The following is a 21,154-nucleotide window of genomic DNA, read 5'->3' as shown; positions in this document are numbered from 1 at the left end:
TGTGACCAGGCCCAAGTGAAGAACTATGGCTTCCAAAAAGGTTTACAGTAGTAATTCAAATATAAATTATGGTACATGACTGATAAATAAGAAAAGCACTTAGTCTTCTATGATAGGTAGCAGTCTTGTCATCCTTGTCCTTTGAGAGGTTGTTTCATCCAAAATGTGGTGAAACACACATATTATCGTTAATTTGTTACCAGGAATAAGTTCTGATAGGGTTGCTGTTTGCTTTTACACTTGGTTCCACTGGGACTTACTGACTTCCACTGTTAATCAAAGTTACATTAAGTTTAAGTTTAAAAAAGTTCCAGTCATTAGCTTTTAGTAGTAATAATCAATTGAGTCGTCCTAACAAATTTTGAAAAATCCATCTTTCATTATGAGAAACAATTTTAGTTTTCTGTCAACTTTTATTTCAAGCTCCAGTCCAGTTGGTGGCAGTAATGCACTTTTATAGTTGGTTGTCAACCACCATTAAACTCCAGAAGAAGATCTGCACCGCTACTAAAACCAATGTGAATGAAAAAGTCTGTGCTTTGTCTGAAATGGTAAAAAAAGTACTATGTGATGAAAGGAGGCAACAGGCTGGCAATAATTAGGTTTTGTTTATTAATAATTAAGTAATAAATGTTCACATTTATTTCAATGTTACATTTACCTTGAGATTAAAGTTAAATATTTATCTGAAAATGTACACAACTGCATCTGGCAAATTGTAAAAAGAAACAGAAAAATATATTAATATGTCTAAACAAAATTTCAATGTGATTTGTTGTCACATTGTCAGACATTTACATAAAATTATTCAATACATTTCACATTTTATTTATTTTTTTTTAACAAGCATTGGAGTCATTAATCTACAACTTGCTATAATGCACATACTGTAATACATTTTTACAATGGATAAATAAACTAATGGGTCTACCTGAGAGGCAAGTGAAAAATTACAGAGACCAAGATTTTTGTACATATGAGAAGACTTAACATTGTGCAGTCTGGTTCATGTTGGTTTCAGTGCAGTAAACCGAGGCTTGGAGGAAATTCAGCGAGACATCATCCGCACAAATTCTGTTGAAAGGTGAAAAACTTTGTTAACTGTATTTCATCAAAGTGAGTCAGCAATGCTCTGAAAACCTTCAGCTGATCAAGAACATGCTCACATTAGCAGAAATGGTTTCCACAATTTTGGTTGCTCTTTGCCTTCTAAAATCCACAACTGTACAATATTTAATTTCATGCTCCACATATCTTTTCATATCTACTTGCATATCAAAAAACACATCTCATGTGTGTCCAGTTCTGAAGAAATCAAAATAAGTGAGTGGAACATCAGGTCTTTTCACCTCAATACAGTATATGTATGCTCATGTTAATTTCCTTCCTTCTAATTGACCATCTTGGACTGAACAGTGACTGAGTTTTGCTCAGCATCAGTGAGAAAATTTTTAACAACTTGACTTTGCTTTTGACATTTTACATGCAGGTTACAGGCCAGAACTGCCTGTGAATAGCTAAAGTCAGCAAATATTTGAGTCCCCTCCGAAATGGCCTATGACTGTGAACCAAGATATTCTGTAGCTTAATATTCATTCATGTCAACAGTAAAAACTGCCTAAGCACTACTGCAGAAGCTAACGTCTACTGTCTTCACTACTGCCACTCTTTGGGAAAGAGCCAATCAGTATCAAGAAAAATGAATGGCGCTCCCGGATTGGCGACTTTGTGAATGCCAGCCAAAAGCATTGTGCCCAGTTTTTTCAGCCTCTCAAGCTGCCTTTTCTATTGAAAATCCACAAAAAGGGGTTTTCTGAAAATAATTTGGTGTCACAGAAAAATCTCTGAATATGTGTATCTCTGAATACTGAACTGCAAATAGGCGAGGGTCCACTGCAGGGTTTGAGCTTTATAATATCTTACCTTCAAAGTCCACCTGTCCGTCTCCATTGAGGTCTACGTCTCGCAGGATCTCATCAATCTCACGGTGGTTCAGCTGTTCTCCCATCAGTTTCTTCATAGCCTCCTTTAGTTCCCCAAGGCTAATCTGACCATCACCGTCTGAGTCAAACTTAAAAGTAAAGTAGTTTTGAAAATAAAAATTATATTTAAAAAAAAAAGAGCTTTAAGGTTGAATAATATGCCACTAACCTCTCTGAAGGCATCCCTTAACTCTTTTACTCCAATCATGTCTGCAGTCTCAGCAAGCATTTTGGGGCCCATCAGTTCCACAAAGTCCTCAAAGTCCACTCTGCCACCACCTGTGAAATAAAATATGACTTGCTTTTCTTTAGCACAAAGCATACTGTGTGATGTTTTACATGAACTCATAGAAGAAGAAATTCTGCTAATTTTGGCAACCGCTCCATGGTAGTGTGTCTAACTTTGTTTACCTTTACTGTAATGTTTGTGAAAAATATCTTAAACTGACTGCCTTAGTGTTTTGAAGACTCACAGATCTGCTGGCTTAGCTCAATAAGTTCCATTTCAGTCGGCATGTATCCCATAGTCCTCATGCACTCTCCCAGGTCCTTATAGCTGATGAATCCGTCTTTGTCTTTGTCAAACTCTCTGAAGGCTTCACGCAGTTCTGCAGGCAGAGACCAATTTGAGTGATAAAAAGAGGAAATTGCTAAGTAAAAGATTTATTGCTACTGTAAAGGAGTGTGAAACAGAGATTCTTTTTTTAGATTATGCCAAAGGACATTTACTGAAGTATCTGATCTCAGAAGCACATTGTTCTCAAAAGCTAACATTGGTGGACCTCAGTGAATTTGTGAATATGCATGCAACTGAGATATTTTGCTAAAATAAAACATTGTTCACATTCAACTCAGTAGGTGCAACGTTAGAATTTTAAGTTGCGCAATATAAAGTTGCGACTTCAGCGGTTGGCAGTGGAGTTGTTGATATTTCAGTACCTTCCATTTCCTCAGGTCGTAGGTCTCTGTCCTGTGTTGGTGTGAGTCGGAGACAGACAATAAAAAACAAAAGGAAAAAGTCCATTAACATTACTCTCTGACATAACATTCACATCAGTGACAGCATTGGTTTAATGTTACCCTTTCACCTCTCCAGATTCTCTCAAAGGTTTTTTTTTTTTTTTTTTTTCACCGTCTGTCTGTGAGCTGAAACATTATAATGGGATTATTTGGTTTTTGGTCTGATGAAACAGACTTTCTATGTCCAGCTGCAGAGAAAGTATGTCATAAATATGCTCCAGGTTAAGTATCTGAATTGTATAACACAGACAATCTTAGTGCATTAAAACTGAAGAAAGTTTTTTTCCACTGCTTGTGCACTTCAAAATAAAAGGAAACACTGTGAAATCCACACCTTTCAACCACTTTATTGCAAAATAAAACACAATGGCATTATTTATTGACATTAAATAATGGCAAAAAATGTTGGACAGATGACAAAAGAACAGCTTCTGTTGCAAACTGCTTTGGTTTCAGGCATGAGTTGAAGGTTATGGCAGGATAAGTCTCTTGACTACTTGTTCTGCGAGGTCATGACATCAGCAGCAGCAGGAATAATACAGCCTTGGATTAGAGAAAACAGGGGACACTACAGCACCAAGGAGATTACAGCCGTAAATTGTATTACAAATCATGAAGGCTTATCGGTTTATCATTTCCCTATCTGCAGCTTATTTTCATCTGCAGCTGAACTGCTGTTTGGTCAACTTTGGTTTTCAGATCAATATACCTGAAAAGGCTAAGTGAACATGTTAGACACTTGTTTGCAATGACTTTATGGACGATTTAATATTTGAACATGCCTCTTTTAGTCTTGTTCCACTGGTCACATCTGAGAAAAATTCCCACACTGTGCACAGAAACCCAGAAGCTTTACCAGTCAAGCTAAAGTCAGACCCTACTTTACACACCAAAATGACAAGTACGACGTGATGAAAGCAGGCAACAGGCTGGCAATAATTAGGTTATGTTTATTAATATTTAAATAATAAATGTTCACATTTATTTCAATGTTACATTTACCTTGAGATTAAAGTTAAATATTTATCTAAAAGTGAGTGGAAAGTAAAATAAAAACATTAACAGCTGGTTTTGCAGATGCTGTTTGCAATTTTATTTTTATGAAAAGATTAAAAAGATTAAAAACCTTCTGTTGTCTGTCTAGGGACTCCATTATTTTCCTTCTACCATGGATTCACATAAGATTAGGATCCTCTTTTATTTTACAAGGTTAAGTCAGTTCAACTTGAAAGATTGTAATATAAAAATATCTGTGCATGTTTCTGTCCTGAACTTGTAGCAAGACAGTTGAAATGTACTTGTTAAGGAAGTTGGTCGTACACCTTAACACGGCTGAAATCTGTCACAAAGGATTTTGTGCACATTCTTTGAGCACAGATTTAGATCTTACAGCAAACTGTACAAGTAAAGAGGTAAAGCGTCAGAATATATTGTTGATTTGAGATTTGGTGAACCCAAGTTTTTGTTGCAGTTTACTGAGTTTCTTAAATTTTTACCTACTTCATTCAAGCATCCCGTTCATTGCAATGGCAACATAAATCCGAGTCCTTATTCAGCTTTGATGGTGACAGTTCAAGTTGTTTCAAAAGTGTTTAATTATTGTTCTGACTGTAGACATGCGCAGGTTTACACAAGTAGCTGGGGCACTGAAATAATTTTGATAGCTGTGAATATTTTAAAACTTTCTTTTGTCTTTTGCATTTTAGAGAAGATTGTCTTTTCATCAATTCCTATTCATACCCCAGGAGTGACCAATTACTCATTTAAAGATCATTTCCACTTTGAAATGCATATATATCTATATCTATATCTATATATATCTATATATATATAGATATATATATATATATATAGATCTATATATCTATATAGATAGATAGATAGATATATAGATATATATATATATATATATACTGGCAGGGAAAGCGTACATGGAACGACATAACCGAGTGGCAGGCATAGTGTACAGAAACATCTGTGCAGAATATGGACTGGAAACCCCGAGATCAAAGTGGGAAACACCCCCAAAGGTGGTAGAGACACCAGAGCTAAGATCCTGTGGGACTTCCAGATCCAGACAGACAAAATGGTAATGGCGAACCAACCACATTGTCGTAGTGGACAAAAAACAGAGGAAAGCCGTTGTGGTAGATGTAGCAATACCAAGTGATTGCAACATCAGGAAAAAGGAGCACGAGAAACTGGAGAAATACCAGGGCCTCAGGGAGGAACTGGAGAGGGCCTGGAAGGTGAAGACCACAGTGGTGCCTGGGTCATCGGGGCCCTCGGCAGTAACCCCCAAACTGGAGCAGTGGCTACAACAGATCCCAGGAACAACATCAGACATCTCAGTCCAGAAATGTTCAGTCCTTGGCACAGCCAAGATACTGCAGGACCCTCAAGCTCCCAGGCCTATATATATATATATATAAATGATCTTTATATATATATATATATATATATATATAAATGATCTTTATATATATATATATATATATATATATATATATATATATATAGATCTATATATCTATATATCTATAGATATATAGATATATATATAGATCTATATATATATTTATATAGATATATATATATAAAAGGTATTTTAAGGTCAAATAAATGAAGTGCCAGAAACTTTATAAAGAATAACGCTTTCTTGAAGTGGAATGCTTTTCCTCAAATCTGAATTCGTGACATTATGCTAGTGTGAAAAATAATAAATGTTTTACAGTTTTTTTGCTCAACTTTACCAAGGATCCCAATAATTACAGATTTTGCATCTGCTGGCTTTTCCATGTGATGCAATTGAACAATGAGTTTAATCAATTTTTCTAATGGAAACAAGTGAATTTGTTTAAATTGGATTTCAAACATTTAAGTTTTAAGTTAAAATAAATTAATTTACGATGTGCTAACATAATTATTCTGTTGTTTGAAGACCAGCTGTAATTGTTACATATATATGGCATCTATCTGACTTCTAGCCATGTTTGATCACATATGTCTCATACATGAAACATAGCTGAGACATTACTAGTGATTTTCATGCTTTCATAACAAAAAATATTTTTTATACTCAGTTTTGCACACACATGAACATAGGAGTGGTTTGGATGGATAATGATGGTAATTTTAATTGTAAAGACGACTTAGCAGATTGCATTGACTTGTCCAGTATAGTTGGGTCAAAGAGTGGATCAGAGTAAGATTCTTGCGGTGAAGTTGTGATTGAGTGGGTATAAACGCTTGTGCAGGTGAGCGTCATACATACAAGTTGGCTTTGAGCGAAGCCCTGCCTGAGGAAGATACAAGCAGGCCCCACTATGTTGTGCAGCATGTTGCAGTTCTTAACCAGAGTGCACAGGGGGTCATCAAATTCCCGCCTGCTCCCTCCTTCTTCCTCATCCTCTTCCTCCTCTGTGTCCACCTCCCCCGCACCACCCAGGGAACCTAGCATGGCCGTGGCTAACGCAGTGTCACTTTGCTGTACGGACGAAGCCCCCTTGGACAAAAGGAACCAGTTGGATTAACATTATGATATTATCTTCAGAACATAAGATGCCATTTAGTTTTACGATTTCTTTTTTTATTCTACAGGACAACAAATGACTTTAAAATTGTCTGTTTCTTTGTCTGTTAAATCTTATTTTGATGTAGTGCCATGTATGTAAATCAAGCAGAATGGGTCATTCATGCCAATTTTTTTACAAAAAATAAACTTCCAAGTTTTTCACTGGGATTTTGTGTGACAGACCAACACAAATAGCACAAAGAATGAAATATTTGTTAATTTCGAACATTAAAATCAAATATGGTTTTCAATTTTTGTACATTAGGAGACAGCACTTTTCTAATATTCCTAAATAAATGAAACCATAACCAACTAATTTCATTCATTCATTCATTCATTCATTCATTCATTCATCTAATCAGCAAACAGAGTCTACCTGTACTACTGTGCCTGTAGAAAATATTTTAAAATCTGGCTGCTGGAAAGCCAAAAATGTCAATAAGACTGTATTAGAAGAAGCCAAGAGGCCCATGGTAATTACAAAGTGATGATTCAGAGCAATTTCTATAAAGAAAGGACAAAATGAAATAAAGACAAAAAGTGGCCAGATAGGATGAAAAAAAAAAAAAAACTTTTTTATCTACATTGTAAATTATGTATAAAGAGGAAAACTGTCTGACAGATTACACTGAACACCCCGTTCCCATTGTTAGACAAGGTGGAGTAATTTTGTGGGTATGCCTTTCTTTTCTAGAGACAGGAAATCTGATCTGTGCAGGACGAAAACGTGCCAGAGATTGGAAATGACTTGAGACTGGTGCAAAGGTTCATCTTCAAAAAGATCAACGACCCTAAAGCCTACATTAGGGCTGTCACAAAGGATGGCCTGGTTTAGATCAATGTTTTAGATAGAAGGACCAAGTCAAATGACTCATCTAAATTCAATATGCCAATTAGGAAGATGAGGAAAACTTTCAGTCTGTACATGAGGAATCCTACAGGGAAAACAATCCAAAAGACTTGCAAAGCTCCGGAGGATGGTTCGTAAATGTACTGACTCGAGAGGGTTGTATACAAACACCCACTATGTTCTGCAGATATTCACTTAAAAACAACAACTTGAAAACCATGCATGATTTTGCTCACTGTTGTGCACTGCTATGTATTAGTCTGTGACACAAAATCCAATTTCTGATTGATAAAATCTAACAAGGTGTGAAACTGTTTCTGTCTCTAATTTCATGCTAGTGCTTACTTACCTTTTTTCTAGTACTGTCCTTGTTAGAAGTCTTGTTGACGTTTCCCATCACCCTCCCCACCTGCCTCCTTCCACCCCCACCCTTTCTGCCTTGGTGGTCGCAACACTTATCCAAGACTTCTCCTCTTTTTCCTTTACCCCTCTCTGCTGCTCAACAGTCACATAAAAGTGGAAAATCCATGCTAGATCCAGTGCATCCCACGTCGAGAGGGGGCAGCTCCTTTCAAGAGTAAAGGAAGTGTGTCCGACTACACTGCTGTCACTAAAGGCGACTCCTCTCAGTTCACATGTCCCGGATCCGATTGGTCCACTGAGACGTAAAGCAGGTGTGTGATGCCATGCTAAATCCTAAACTCCTGAGCTTTAAAACGTTTGGTGTGACGGTATAGAAAGCGGGATGAGAGAGATTGACGGGGTGGGTCAGGAACACTGGGTCATATCTGGGCTGAAACATGCTGCTCCTGCCAGACTCTGGCTGTGATTGCAGGACTTGACCATTTTTTCTCTCTCTCTCCCTCTCTTACAGACACACTCACACAAGCTCTTGTTTATCTTCACAGATCATTTCTTGAATTTGGTTCAACTAAATCTAATTCATCTCATCCGTCGTCCCCTCACTACCTCTCCAACATCATATTTATGCTCTAAAAATGACTAGTCTGGCAGAACTCGAAGGGTGTGTGTGTTTGAATCAGTGTATGTGTAAATCTGCAGGCGAAAACGGGGGAGGGGATGGAGGAATTATGGATGGAGAGTTGGCTGCCCGTTTAATCCCTGGAATGTCAGATTAGAGGAAAAGAGCTATGCTGTCAGGCGATGGGAGTGATGGGGTTGCAAATAGAAGAAATGTGTGTTTGAGATATTGTCAGTCTCTAATGAAAACTGAAGAAATGTCTGAAATATACACAATCTTGAAGATCATTCAAGACGATGTTTTGGAAATAAAAATCATAATGACATCCTTTTTTACTTTATAAACTTCTCAATGGATTAATTGAATTAGACAAAAGGTAGAATAGCTGAATAATGACCTGCAAAAATATTCCCATATTTCTCTCATTATAACCTGAACTTTAAATTAATATATTGGGATTTTCTGTTACTAACCTCGTACAAAATATTACTTGATTCTAAAGTTTAAAAAAGTGGAATATATGTATATTTATATATATTTGTGAAGGCCTTAGAGGTTTTTCAAAAAACATGAACAAAAAGTATCTTAAAGACAAAGGAATACAGCAGACAGGTGAGGTAAAAGTGGATATTTACATTAGCAGATCAGGAAAGCATCTCATTAGTCAGAGTAGCAAGGAGAAGATCCATGATAATCCTGAAGGAGCTTCAGAAATCCTGAGCACTTGTTGGAGAATCTGGTGACCTCCCAACTCCAGATGCCAAAAAAACCCTGACTGCTGATGAAACTGAACATGACTGAGTTTGGGGTATTTTTCCAAAAATATTTTAGTCTGTACAAAGCTGATACAGACATGCAACGTAAGACCAATAAAAGGAAGCTCTGTGATATAATGACCCAAAAGGACATTTGGTCATTATATCACAGAAATAATTACAATGATATATAAAGACATTGCTGAAAATAACTATATTTTCAGCAATGTCTTTTGAAAATAATTGAAAAACATTTGTCCTTGTTCTTGCACAGTTATGTGCTACTTTGTGTTGGTCCACCATATTAAATCCTAGTAATAATGAAAACAAGTAAAGAGTTGTAATGTTAAATGAAAAAGTTAAACACTTTTATAAGGATTCAAAATCTCTGTTATAAGTTCTGCTTTTTTAGTGCAGAAATTTTTAAAATATGTTTTACGTTGTTATTGATTTTACAAATTAAGCTTACAATTTTGTTTTGCTTTCATATGGTACAATTTTCTTTCGTGCTGACTGATTTATATCATTTTTGGAAACCTCCAGGTAGGTTTCTCCCCTCCCCAACAGCTGCTGCCTAATTCCCGTCCTGTTCGTTTATTTCGTGAAGCCTCCCACAGCTGCTACTGCCGTCAACAGCACCACCATCTGGTGCATTTGTAATACAAGCATGGATCATCTTAACAAGACAGGTAAACATTTTCACCCACAGCATGACAGCTAAAGTGCCATCTCTCTGTGTGTTAGTTGTTTCCCTGTGTCGGATCCATTTTGGTTTCTGTCAAGTTATCAGCTACTAAACCTCACCTTGATTTCTGAGTGAGAGGAGAATTTACTAGTTTGATTATGCACATGTCTTTATTCAAGTATTCCAAGGCTTCTTGTGAATATATTATTGGTCTCTGTGTGAAAATCTTAGAGGAATTTTGTCAATTTGTGTTCATGTGAACATTGTCAGAAACTTTCACTCTTTTTTTTATTTCTAGGTGTCTCCATCCTTGGTCTTATTCTGCAAATAAAAGGGATGTTTGTTTCTTTTTTCTCAATCTGTCTTGCTGATAGTAAATATATAAAAATTGATCTTCAAATATAAAATATTTATTGTTATTTTTTAATCCCCATCTACCAATAATAAGAGCTTTTAATCCAGAGTTGTGTGTATTTGTGTGGGTGTCTGTTTTAGCACAACTCATGCTGTGCTGTTTGCTTGCCAGAGATTAACACACGAATAAGGCTGCAGCTCTAATCCTCGCTGGACGGTTTAGGAGAAATTACACTTTTTTTGTCCTTTTCAAAATCTAGTCTTCAGCGCTCTAATGCTCACTCTTTTCTTTGGCAAGCACCATATATTTATTCTTTACTCCTTCTAATGCATTTTTGTATGTTCATCCTTTACATTTTTCTAAATAATTATGATTATTCAGGTAGATTGTATGTTTTGTTGCACCGTAACCATTGCGGTCAACAATTGTGATATTGTACTAAAATATTACAAGCACTTTGAAGAGCAGAAGGAAGCATCTTGGCAGAATAACATTTTCTTTACTTCCATAAACTGCATGTGGTTTAATAAAAAATAAAGTTCAATGTGAGGGGGAATAAAACCTTTGTCCCATCTACACAATAATTGTTCACCGTCACCTTTCTCAAGATTGGTGGAGATTACCTATTTCCATCTCCACCCAGTTTCTAATTTAAATGAGAAGCTGCATACATTTATATTTATTTATGAACTTTTGGACATTTACATTGTCACTGTTTCACCAGCAGGTTGCGGAAAATACGAGATAATGATGGAAAAACAGTTTAAGAGTTGTAATACTCATAAGTGGCCACTAAACGTCAGCATCATACCTTCCTCCACTACACACCAGAGAGGAAGCAATCAAAATGTTGCTGCTACATTTTCTGTTTCGTGACAATAAACAGAAGTGAAAAACAAAAAAGATTAACATTGTTACTGTGAGTGTGAGGCTAAGCATGTCATGAGTATATTTGCTTCATATATGTTTCTATATTGGTCTATAAGCAATAAAGTATTTAATATTTTTATGGTCATATTATAATTCCACACAGATAGCATATTTTCAGTGGAGAAAAAAAAATATATAAAGGTATATTAAATCTTATGTCATGCAAACACTGGCACACCTACTAATTATACGCTGAAACTACTCACAGTTTTGTCCAATAACATGTCACACACTTGGAGTTTACAGAGACATAAATCTGTATTCTATCCATCTGAAAACCTGCACACCAATTTCCTAATGACGTCCTCAAGAAAAAAGATCTGTAGTGCCATAGTCAGGGGCTGCTTTCTGCTTTAACACCTGACTGCTTGCTGTAATTAACCATGTGTTTAATTACAACAAGCAATATATAACATTTTTGCTTTAGGATCTTAACCTAAAGTCCTCCTCAGTTATGTGGATCAATATTTCAAAGACCTTGAAGACCAGGAAATTTCCACCTAAACAATTCAAAGAAATCTAAATTGATGTTTTGGTGTGGCCTAGTTATTTTTCACATAGGGTTAGGTAGGTATGGATAACTTTTTTGCCACAATAAATTAATAAGTGACTTTTAAACTTGTTTTTATTTTAGTTACACATTATATTATTCTTTTTATTATATACATATATTTTTATGATTTGAAGAAAACTGTGTGTAAATTATAAACAGCATGACTGGGTTCACATACAAAACTGAGTTTGACATCAAACTGGGGGGCAAGTAATGAAAAAATGCCGCAGATTCAAGCATCACAAAAATTATGCAGCTTAGTTTTTTGACTGAATGTAAAAAAAAAAAAAAAAGAAATCCTGTCTAATTTGCCAATTGAGTTAACATCATGTCTCTCAGTCATTAAACCCCAAACATAGCAGCTGGATGACAGTTTGCCATTCATCCCTCAACAACAGAGAGCAAAGCAGATGCCCAAAAAATATGGTCAGAAGATTTTCTAACAGGAAAATCCAATACTGAGGTGGTGAAAAGCAACGTGGACAACTTCCAAGAGTGGGGATTTACATGACACCCAATGCTAGAAGCTGCTCTGTGGCTAAGGTCAAACACTGTGACTGATATCATCTGTGTATCGCACAGACAGATGATATCAGTCTGTGTGACACATTAACACACATTTGTAGAATAGTTCATAAATCACCCAGTTCTAAGGTTAATTGTGTATCTTTAAACAGCAACTAAACATAAAGGTGTGGTATTTTTGCAATAGCAGCTGAAATGTGTTGTGCAGAACATTGTTGTCATACTTTTCCACAAATTGTCTCTCACTGATCCAGATTTGGAGGATATAACTCATTAGACAGAAAGATAGAATACCTGCATAGATGTGCTGGCATTTGGGACAAGTTTCTTTCTTTGGCAAAACATTTCTCAAATATTAGTAAATCTTTCACATTATCTAGTTATAAATAGGTTTTAACACGATTATTACACTCCTGATAGTGATGATTATTTTCCTTTGACTTTAACAAAGTCAAAAACACGCAGTAAATACTTACTGAAACTATCCTTTGCAACAACTTCAGTCTTTTTAAGAAATTAACAGATGATTATCATCTGATGACAGAGATAAGTCTCTTTATTACATACTGTGACACAATTTAAAGTCCTTTTGACTACTTCTGAATATCATAAATCCCTAAATAACTTTTCAAAGATGTGTTTTAGCTGTATGATAGAAGATGTTTTTTTGTAGATAAGCTTCAGAAATCCCTGGACTCCACATGAACAAGCTAGATATTAGCTTCTAAACCCATTTCAAGGTCAAAGTTGTTTTTTTTGTTCTCAAGATAAAACATAAAATACATCAGACGGGAATACTTGTTGTAAGAGCTAAGGGCCACATTGGTTATTTTACTCAAATCAAACAAAGTTTTAAATTCAACCATTGTGGGAAAAAAGTTATTTAATCCCTCCCCACACCAAACGAAATATAAATTAAATGCTGATATAGAGATGTTAAAGTTTGGGCAGGCTCTTTATCACTAAATTGGAGTAGCTGTGACATTAGTTTGCACATTTCTTCTTGACAGAAGTTATTGCATCAATGCAGAAGTTGTGCAACATCATGTGTGGAAGCTAAAAGAAAAGCTTCTGCTTTACATATTCCAATTTCCATACTTCAAAATTTTGATTTCTGTTGAACAGAAATCAAAAGTTATAAACCATTTTTATGTATTTTCTGCAACATGGAGCATTCTTGCATCCTGCAACCAAGTACAATAAAATTAGCAAAAGTCACTACATGTTTGTAAAAAAAAAAAAACTGATAAAAGATAAAAAACTATGTTACACCTTTAATTTTTCATTTTAAGATCAGTATAAAAAAAATAACTATGCATCATTTTCTTTTGTCCTTTGTGTCTCAAATGAACCATCTGAGTTAGGAAGCCAGGTTTATTGATTTAGTCCAGGGCTGCACCAAATCAGTCTGAGTCAAAAATGGCCCCCTGGTTGAACTCTTGGAAACCCCCTACAATAAAGCAATGTAAACACAGAAGTGGTAAATAGAAAGCTGTTCACAACTATTTATTTTAGACAATTAAATATGATTCCTAGTCATTTTACCAACGGACAGAAAAGTTTCCACTACAATTTTTGCTTTCCCTTCAGATTCATTTAATCATTTTTACTATTGTGGTTCCTTATTTTATTTTAGATATAAGCATCATATTCAATAGCCATTTTTTAATTGAAAATAGAGAAAGTATGGAAAATAATAATTTATATACTGTACTATATATAAACTGCTATTAAATGAACAAGAACAAAGAAACCATCATATAATTTATATGGCAATAGCGGGAGGCCATAAGAAGAAAACGATCCTAGTGCAGTCATTAAAAGACCTGACATACTTTTTTCAGCTTGCCACCAGACAAGGCTGTGCTAAATGTCCCACATTCCCTGCTCTCATTCTCAAACACCTACTCGCTACTGAAGGAGGATAATGCCATTTGCACCTGTTCGAATTTTCTCTGATGCTTTTTCATGTGACGTAAAAGTTATATGTGAATTCTCTTTTCAAGGTCCTGGAGGTCCTATGGATTAGCGTTTCAGTTCAAACAATGCCACCAGCGGATAAATGTTGGCGAAATGTCACAGAGAAGTCAGGACTGCATGTTCTTTATCTCTATATCCATGAGCGTAGAGTCCAACTGTTGCTGCACAGTGTCACAGTTCTAATGGTCCATCAACTAACCCACTTTTAAATCTGTCCACAAAATCTGTTCCTGTTTTTGTACTCATGCCCTTTTTATATTGTCTGCGTTTTCAACAACAACCACAACATTAAAAGCTGGTATCTTAACTGCTTAGCTTACTGAGCAAAACATGTTTCCACACATAAATCATTTTTCTTTCATGGGAACATTTTACTTTTGGTGAGTTCTCCCCTTTATTTTTAACACTGACTTGTCAAATCAAAGTTAAGCATCTGGTTCCATTTTATGTTACTATGGTTTAAGCTGAGAATTTCTACACTATCTGATTTTTTTTTGTTGCAGTCCAAATGGAAAGAGACATTTGGACTGAATATGCTAGATCAGGGGACTTCAAATCCAGGCCTTGAGGAGCCGGTGCCAGGCAACTTTTTGATGTGTCCCTGGACCAACACACCTGAATAAAATAACTGAATCACCTTCTGACCATGGAGGTGATTCCACTGTCAGGTTTCCCAGAGTCTTGCTAATGATCTCATTACTTGACCCAGGTGTGTTGAAGCAGATAAACGTCTAAAAGTTACAGGACTCTGGCCCTCACGGCCGAGATCTGGAGATCCTTGCACTAGATGTTAACTTACAAAAATGTTGGCACTTTGTTCTCCTGTATCATTGCTTTTGCACCTGGTAAGAGATAGACATTACCTAAATATAGTCAATTTATGGAGCAAGAGGGGCTAAAAAGTCACTCAGGGAAGAGGTGACTTAAAAAAAAAGATCCTTTAGGTACTATATTTTGTGAAAAGATTGTAGAGTGGCATCAAAGCGTGACATCTGAATTTTGAGAAAGATTGAACAATAATAAGTCAGCACTTGCTGCTCAGGCATAGACAATGTTCTTACAATCTGAGACACAGCAGACAGCAACATTACTCACAGAAAATATGTTTTTTTTAAAGCTGGTGGTGAAACAAAATTGTTAAACAAGCACAACTGTAGCTTCATTCTAACTTATGATGCATTATTATTATATTATTATCAAAACTAGAAAGGCACAAAGCTGTACAATATTTGCTATATAAATTGGCTGTCACATTTACCAATTATTTGTTTTTAAGTGTGTGTTCACATTCCAACATCTTGTCTAGTGGCTTCATAAATTTATCTATCACATTTTTTTTCTTTATTTATTGATCACCAGAACTTGGCACAACACTTCCAATGTGCCTCTACATTCACAAATAAATGAACCTGAAAGATCTTTAACTTTTAGTGAACAGAAAGAGTCTGTTCCAGTGAAACATAGATGGATTTAGTGTCAGACAGTGATCACATTTAGTTATCAAAATGTATATACAGAGTGTATAAATATCTCATTTTAACTCTAGAATACAGAAGTAGAAGAAATGTTCTGCCATATTGCTTGCTGACACTTTGCGTTTAGCTGGCTTGTATCTAACAAGGATCAAGATATTTCAGAGCAGCACCAACACAAAACTTCCCACAAAGACAAAATCCTATGTTCTGTATTTGTGCAAAAAAACTGCCAGCCTTTCAGAGGTCACATTGTACTAAAAAACTCATCTTGTTCCTGAAAGTTCAACTCTATTCTCTGCAGCAGAAGTAAACTCTCCTCTAAGCTCTAATCTCCCTGTACATCACAATCAGTCTCTTCTATGTTTCTTTACGACACTCAGCCATCCATCCCTCATCCCGACCCAACCTTCTTTATTTTGTTTCTCATTATTCAGTCCATCTGTTGCTGTTGCTGTGGACGGCAAATCAGAATACAGATCAGTATACAAAGAGAGCTCAATATAGAAACACAAAATATTTTATGTTTTCTGTGAGACTTTGGATGAAGTCTCCTTTTATAATTACTGCTGTTGGTCTTGCTGCTATGCTGTCTGCTGTGACAAAAATCCCATCTGACCAGATGAAATGAAAAGCACATCAAATATATCGTTGCACTTTCAGGGATTATTTGGATTTCCTTTATCTTTGTTTGGAAAAGTTGAGTTTATTCAAATAAAACCACACTATTTTTGGCGATCAACATCAGCCCTGCAGATTCAGCACATTTATTTGGTCTAGGTGTGTTAGAGAAACAATGAATCTAAAGGTTGCTCTTGAGAACTGAACAGGTAAAGCATTTGTTCCATCTCTTGACATTCAGAGAGAAGGAGGACTTTTCTAAGAAAATATAACGTCATCTTGGTCAGCAACATCTCCCTACCAGCCTACAGGATTCATTCATCCCTTGTTTTTATAGGTTATGAATGAATAAATGGATGAACACCTGTATAAAACTTGTTTCTCCAAAGATCCATGGATTTTTTTGTCTGAGTGGAAAGATATTAGCTGAAACACCATAATCAGATTCAGAGATGTTGTCAAGGGAAGGTCAAAAGAAGTAATTTGAATCGCCTACTTGGTGGTGCACACACAGGGCGTTTGCTTGCAGCTATGAATAACCCATTCTAGTTTCCAAAGGACGACAAAATAAAAGCAGTGATGTGGTAGTTTCCGTCAAGTCAACCCCGAAATGTTCCTCATTACATGTAATTGCATTATGGGGTTTGGAAAGGACCCAATCCTGAGGCTGGCAGTGAGGAGGCCTTCGCTAATAAATAAACTGAGGGAACTTACACATAAATCACAGGGAGAGGGACATGGAGCACAACAGGATGAACGATGGCAACCGGTGAGGTGATGCACTGAGGCAAGGATAGAGGACGATCTTGGCTCCAAATAAGTTTAATCAAAGGAATGTGGAATAGATGTCAAGGAGAGTAAACAAGGAGAATGAAGATGAAATAAAAAGCACAAGAATCACACACGCAGCTAAACTGGACACAAAAATGATCTATGGTCAAAGGGAAAAAGCCTAGCACAAAAATAGGAGGCCAAACCAAAATGCACAGAGAGAATAACACAAAAGATAAGTTAGAAACTAAACAAAGGAATGAACCCTAATTCACAGAGAAACTAATTGAATTTGGCAAAACCTAACAAACACATAAACAACAAAGAAATGATCAGAAAACCAGTCATGAAAATTTATGAAATGAGAAGTGTTTTAGGTGTTTTTTCTGTTTGAAGATATTTGCTCAATTGTACTTTTTAAACATTTTAACATATAATGAAGGAAAGAATTATTCAAGTACAAACAGTATTCCGACAAATGAGATTTTGATGTGATAAAGAGTCTACTACTTAAACCCATAACAAATCATGTGGAAAAAAATCAGAATGTATCCCTAACATTCTTCTACAAGCACACAAACAGAAGATGAAACCTAAAATCTAGGTATTGTTAATCTTTTCCTGATAGGCATGGCAAACTCCACATGGCCTTATGCAGACATTTTGCAAAACTTTTGAAGATTATCAGAACTCACTATTAACTCTACACAAAACTGTAATAACAACACGAGACACTTGTTCATGCTGACTTTTCCAATAAAATCTCTCTCACACACATTTCCTGTTTTGCACCCCAAAGCACCAAAGCACAAGAACTGTTATCATGTCAGCATGGAAGATACATGACCAATGAAAGTCTTTGTTCATCTTAAATTTGAAATACAGCCACGCAAAACGACTTCAACAAAACAAGACTATTAAAGTCACATTGATATTGTTGGGGCTGATATCATGCCTTGCTTCTGATAGATTTGTTCATATGGCAGCATCAGCACATTGGAGCTCAGTTAAGTATGAGAAATATATTATTACTCCATCCTGTCAATGTTCTTACACATGGTTGAATGCAATGACTGAAAATCTCCTTACAATATGTGAACAACCTCATTCTGAATATAGCCAGTTATGTCTCAACTGTGCAACAAACTTTTTAGATCAGTCAGTGAGATTAGTGGCAGTATTTGAATGAGCAAAGAGAGAAAACTTTCACAATATGCAACACCAGTCGAAAAATAAACTGCACTTTAAAATAAATGCAATTTTGGAAATGCTGAGAAGAGAAGTCATGTGCTATGCAGTCTTCTTGATCAACCTAAACAGACAATTACTACTGTATGTTTAGGTTGTTAAAGGATCCAAGCGTAGAACTGAATGAACATCTTTAATGAAGAATAACAAGGAGAACTTAAAGAGAGGGAAACACAGGGAAGCAGGTCCAAAACCTTTGGCAAGAAACCAGAAGAATCCAGTAACAAATATAGAAAATTCAGGGGCTGGAATACTGAGGAGTGTTATTACTGACAAGATGCAGGTGGTTAATTACAAACAAGCAAAGCTGGGAGAGAAAGAAGCAAACAAGTTGACTGAGGGAAGATGAACAATGAAGCACAGATGGAGCTGAATATGAACTGAATGGATCTAGAACCAAAACCAAAGTTCATTCATTGAACCCTAAATATTGCACATCTTTTAATTATTATCTTTTTATCATTTTGAAATGGATAATTATTTTTAAATGATTTAATTTAAAACTGCACCACCACTAATATGAAAAGAGCATTCATCAAGAAAAAAAAAAATAAATCTGTGTAAGGTATTTCATTCACTGGTAATGAATGGAAGCAGCTGAAAATAACTCTTCTCTCTGTCCTAAACATATTCTATTCAATCTTCCTTAGGAACCACATTAGGTATGGAGAAAAGCTAAATCAAATCAGAACTGGGTTCTGCAGCAGCAACACTGTGAAGATAATCTAGCAAACATCCAGTATTGTGTTAAATAAACAATGTTCAATAGGAATCAACAAACACACTGACAAGTTGTCAGAGAATGAAGGTTTTTGTAGGAGAAAAACTCATGTTTCCTTTAAGTGACATTATAAGAAAAAAAGGCCAGACGATGAGAGAACAGGGAATGCACCTATTCATTCATTTGACAAAACCAATCAGTTGAAGTCCTCCAAAAGCTGATCAGAAGGCAGATTATTCCAACCAATCAAGGGTTTATCTGCTAATGCGACTGCAACAGTTCATTCTTGAAAAGAAGGTGTATTTTCTGTGTTTCCATGTCTGACCTCGACAGATTACAGTCACAAATTGCTATGCAGAGTGCATTTTTAGATGTAACATATAAATGCTCAGCTGCCATCTGATTAATTGAAAGCAGTCCATGCCTGATAGCGGCTTATGTCAGCCAAGCAATGTAAACACCAGCTCATGAACTCAGAAGTGACCCAATTTTTCATTTTATGGCCCTACCTGTCCAAAGACGGAGGCCACAATGGGGCGCAGCTTCCTCTTGTCTCCTTCTGGCAACCAGAGATCTTCAGGGTCTCCATCAGGGGAGGACAGACTCAAGGTCTTGGCTTTGGGCTTTGGTGGCCTCTTTATGCTTGCTGAACTCCACCGCCTGAAGGATTCAATCTTTTTCTTAATGGAACCCTTGAGAGCAGTACCAATGGTGTCAACCAAGCATAGCAAAAATCATTCAAAAGAAAGACAGGAAGAAAACATCAAATTACACAATCTCACAAAATGGAAAAAAATGTCTTATAAATAATAGAATATACTTTGTTTCTGCATCAGTGGCAGAACTTTGCACATCCCAATCATATAATGGCATCCACATCCACTGACCTTCTTTATTAGCTTCCCCTCCTGCACGTCCATTGACTGTACACTTTTCATCTCAGTCATCTTTGCAGTCCAACTGAACCACAGGGACGTCTTTATTTTGTTCTCCCTGAGCCGCGGTCTCTGGTTCTGTCCTCCTCTTTATCTGTCACTACAGCATCTGACACCAAATCATAATCTGAGGTATATCCCCCCGCTGCCTTTGCTCCTCCTCTCATCCCTCACACTCTCCATGTTTTACCCCTCCTCTTTTATTTACATCCATCACTCACTTTATTCTGTGTTTGACCGGATTTTATTAATTCTGCAGATTGTGCACATTTTCATTCACAACGAAGCATATCAGAAGGAAATGTCCTTTAGTCCTGTCATACAATTGACTTTATATAGAAAATAGATCTAAATATTCAGAGTTATATATTTAGCAGAGGTGTATCAGTGGCACTATTTTCCGCCCATCTATGTGAGTTCTTTAATCCTGTATTTATTTCCACACTCACCCTTCTACTCTCATGCTGATGTTGGCTTATCCTCAATCCTCTGCAATTTATAGTGCTTCACATTGTTCATCATTTTCCCCATATGGGATGTTTCTTCATATGTATGCGCTGAATCGTAGACACACGCAAATACCAATTGAACATCTTCACTGCAAGCAGCTTTAGAGCTGGCATTCTGGGCTCCATATCCACTGCTTTCCTCAGAGAAAAAAAATTACCATTGTAGAAATCTATCGCAGAAAAAGCTTTTTATAATGATATAAAGATCATTATATTATTTCGATTAGGCTGGTTGAGGTCCAGAGTTTTCAAGGTGCAGACAACTAACTCAGTACCTTCTAAAATACAACTAATAAAAAAAATTCAAGATGAATTTCAAAAGCAACAAAACATGCAAGCGCTTTTAAAAGATTTAAAAAACCTTAGAGAGTGATAGTTTCAAGTGTTGCCACAGGGAGTGTCAGAACTAGGGGGAGCTGGCCATTTGGATTTTAACATGTATTTATTTATTTAATTTCTCAAAGTAAAACAAAACATTTGACCTCCCAGGTTTCAAATGAATATTTTTTCTTCACATGAAAGCCATTTGCAGGTGCATCAAAAACTCTCTTATGAGACAAAAGATAAAAAGTTCTCTTTTAGCACACTCTTTCAACATTCATTATGTCAAAATGCATATTGAGAAATTGCTTCTGTTCAGTAGTGGCTTTAAATACCTTAAATATACATTTGACACTGCTGTCAAA

The 21,154-nt window shown here is 36.1% G+C and overlaps 1 protein-coding gene across 2 annotated transcripts; it reads right to left on the bottom strand.

The window, feature by feature from the left end:
- Positions 1–589: 589 nt before the first annotated feature.
- Positions 590–20,076, bottom strand: cabp2a (calcium binding protein 2a). 2 transcript variants are annotated; one of them, XM_055041296.1, is made up of 7 exons: positions 19,912–20,076; positions 19,534–19,716; positions 2,922–2,952; positions 2,456–2,590; positions 2,152–2,261; positions 1,924–2,071; positions 590–1,074 (listed from the first exon to the last, which is right to left on the bottom strand). In XM_055041296.1, the coding sequence occupies exons 1-7, from the start codon at positions 19,969–19,971 to the stop codon at positions 1,049–1,051; spliced, it is 693 nt and encodes a 230-aa protein (XP_054897271.1). In that variant the 5' UTR covers positions 19,972–20,076; the 3' UTR covers positions 590–1,048. The 2 variants fall into 2 exon arrangements, with proteins under 2 accessions (XP_054897271.1, XP_054897270.1); XM_055041295.1 differs by lacking the exons at positions 19,534–19,716; positions 19,912–20,076 and adding exons at positions 6,277–6,507; positions 7,776–8,327.
- Positions 20,077–21,154: the final 1,078 nt, after the last annotated feature.

Source organism: Poeciliopsis prolifica, unplaced genomic scaffold (assembly GCF_027474105.1).
Source record: "Poeciliopsis prolifica strain line A6 unplaced genomic scaffold, Auburn_PproV2 SCAFFOLD016, whole genome shotgun sequence".
In the NCBI taxonomy this organism is placed as follows: domain Eukaryota; kingdom Metazoa; phylum Chordata; class Actinopteri; order Cyprinodontiformes; family Poeciliidae; genus Poeciliopsis; species Poeciliopsis prolifica.
Note: the sequence above shows the minus strand (reverse complement) of the source record. Positions and strands in the feature narration are given on the sequence as shown.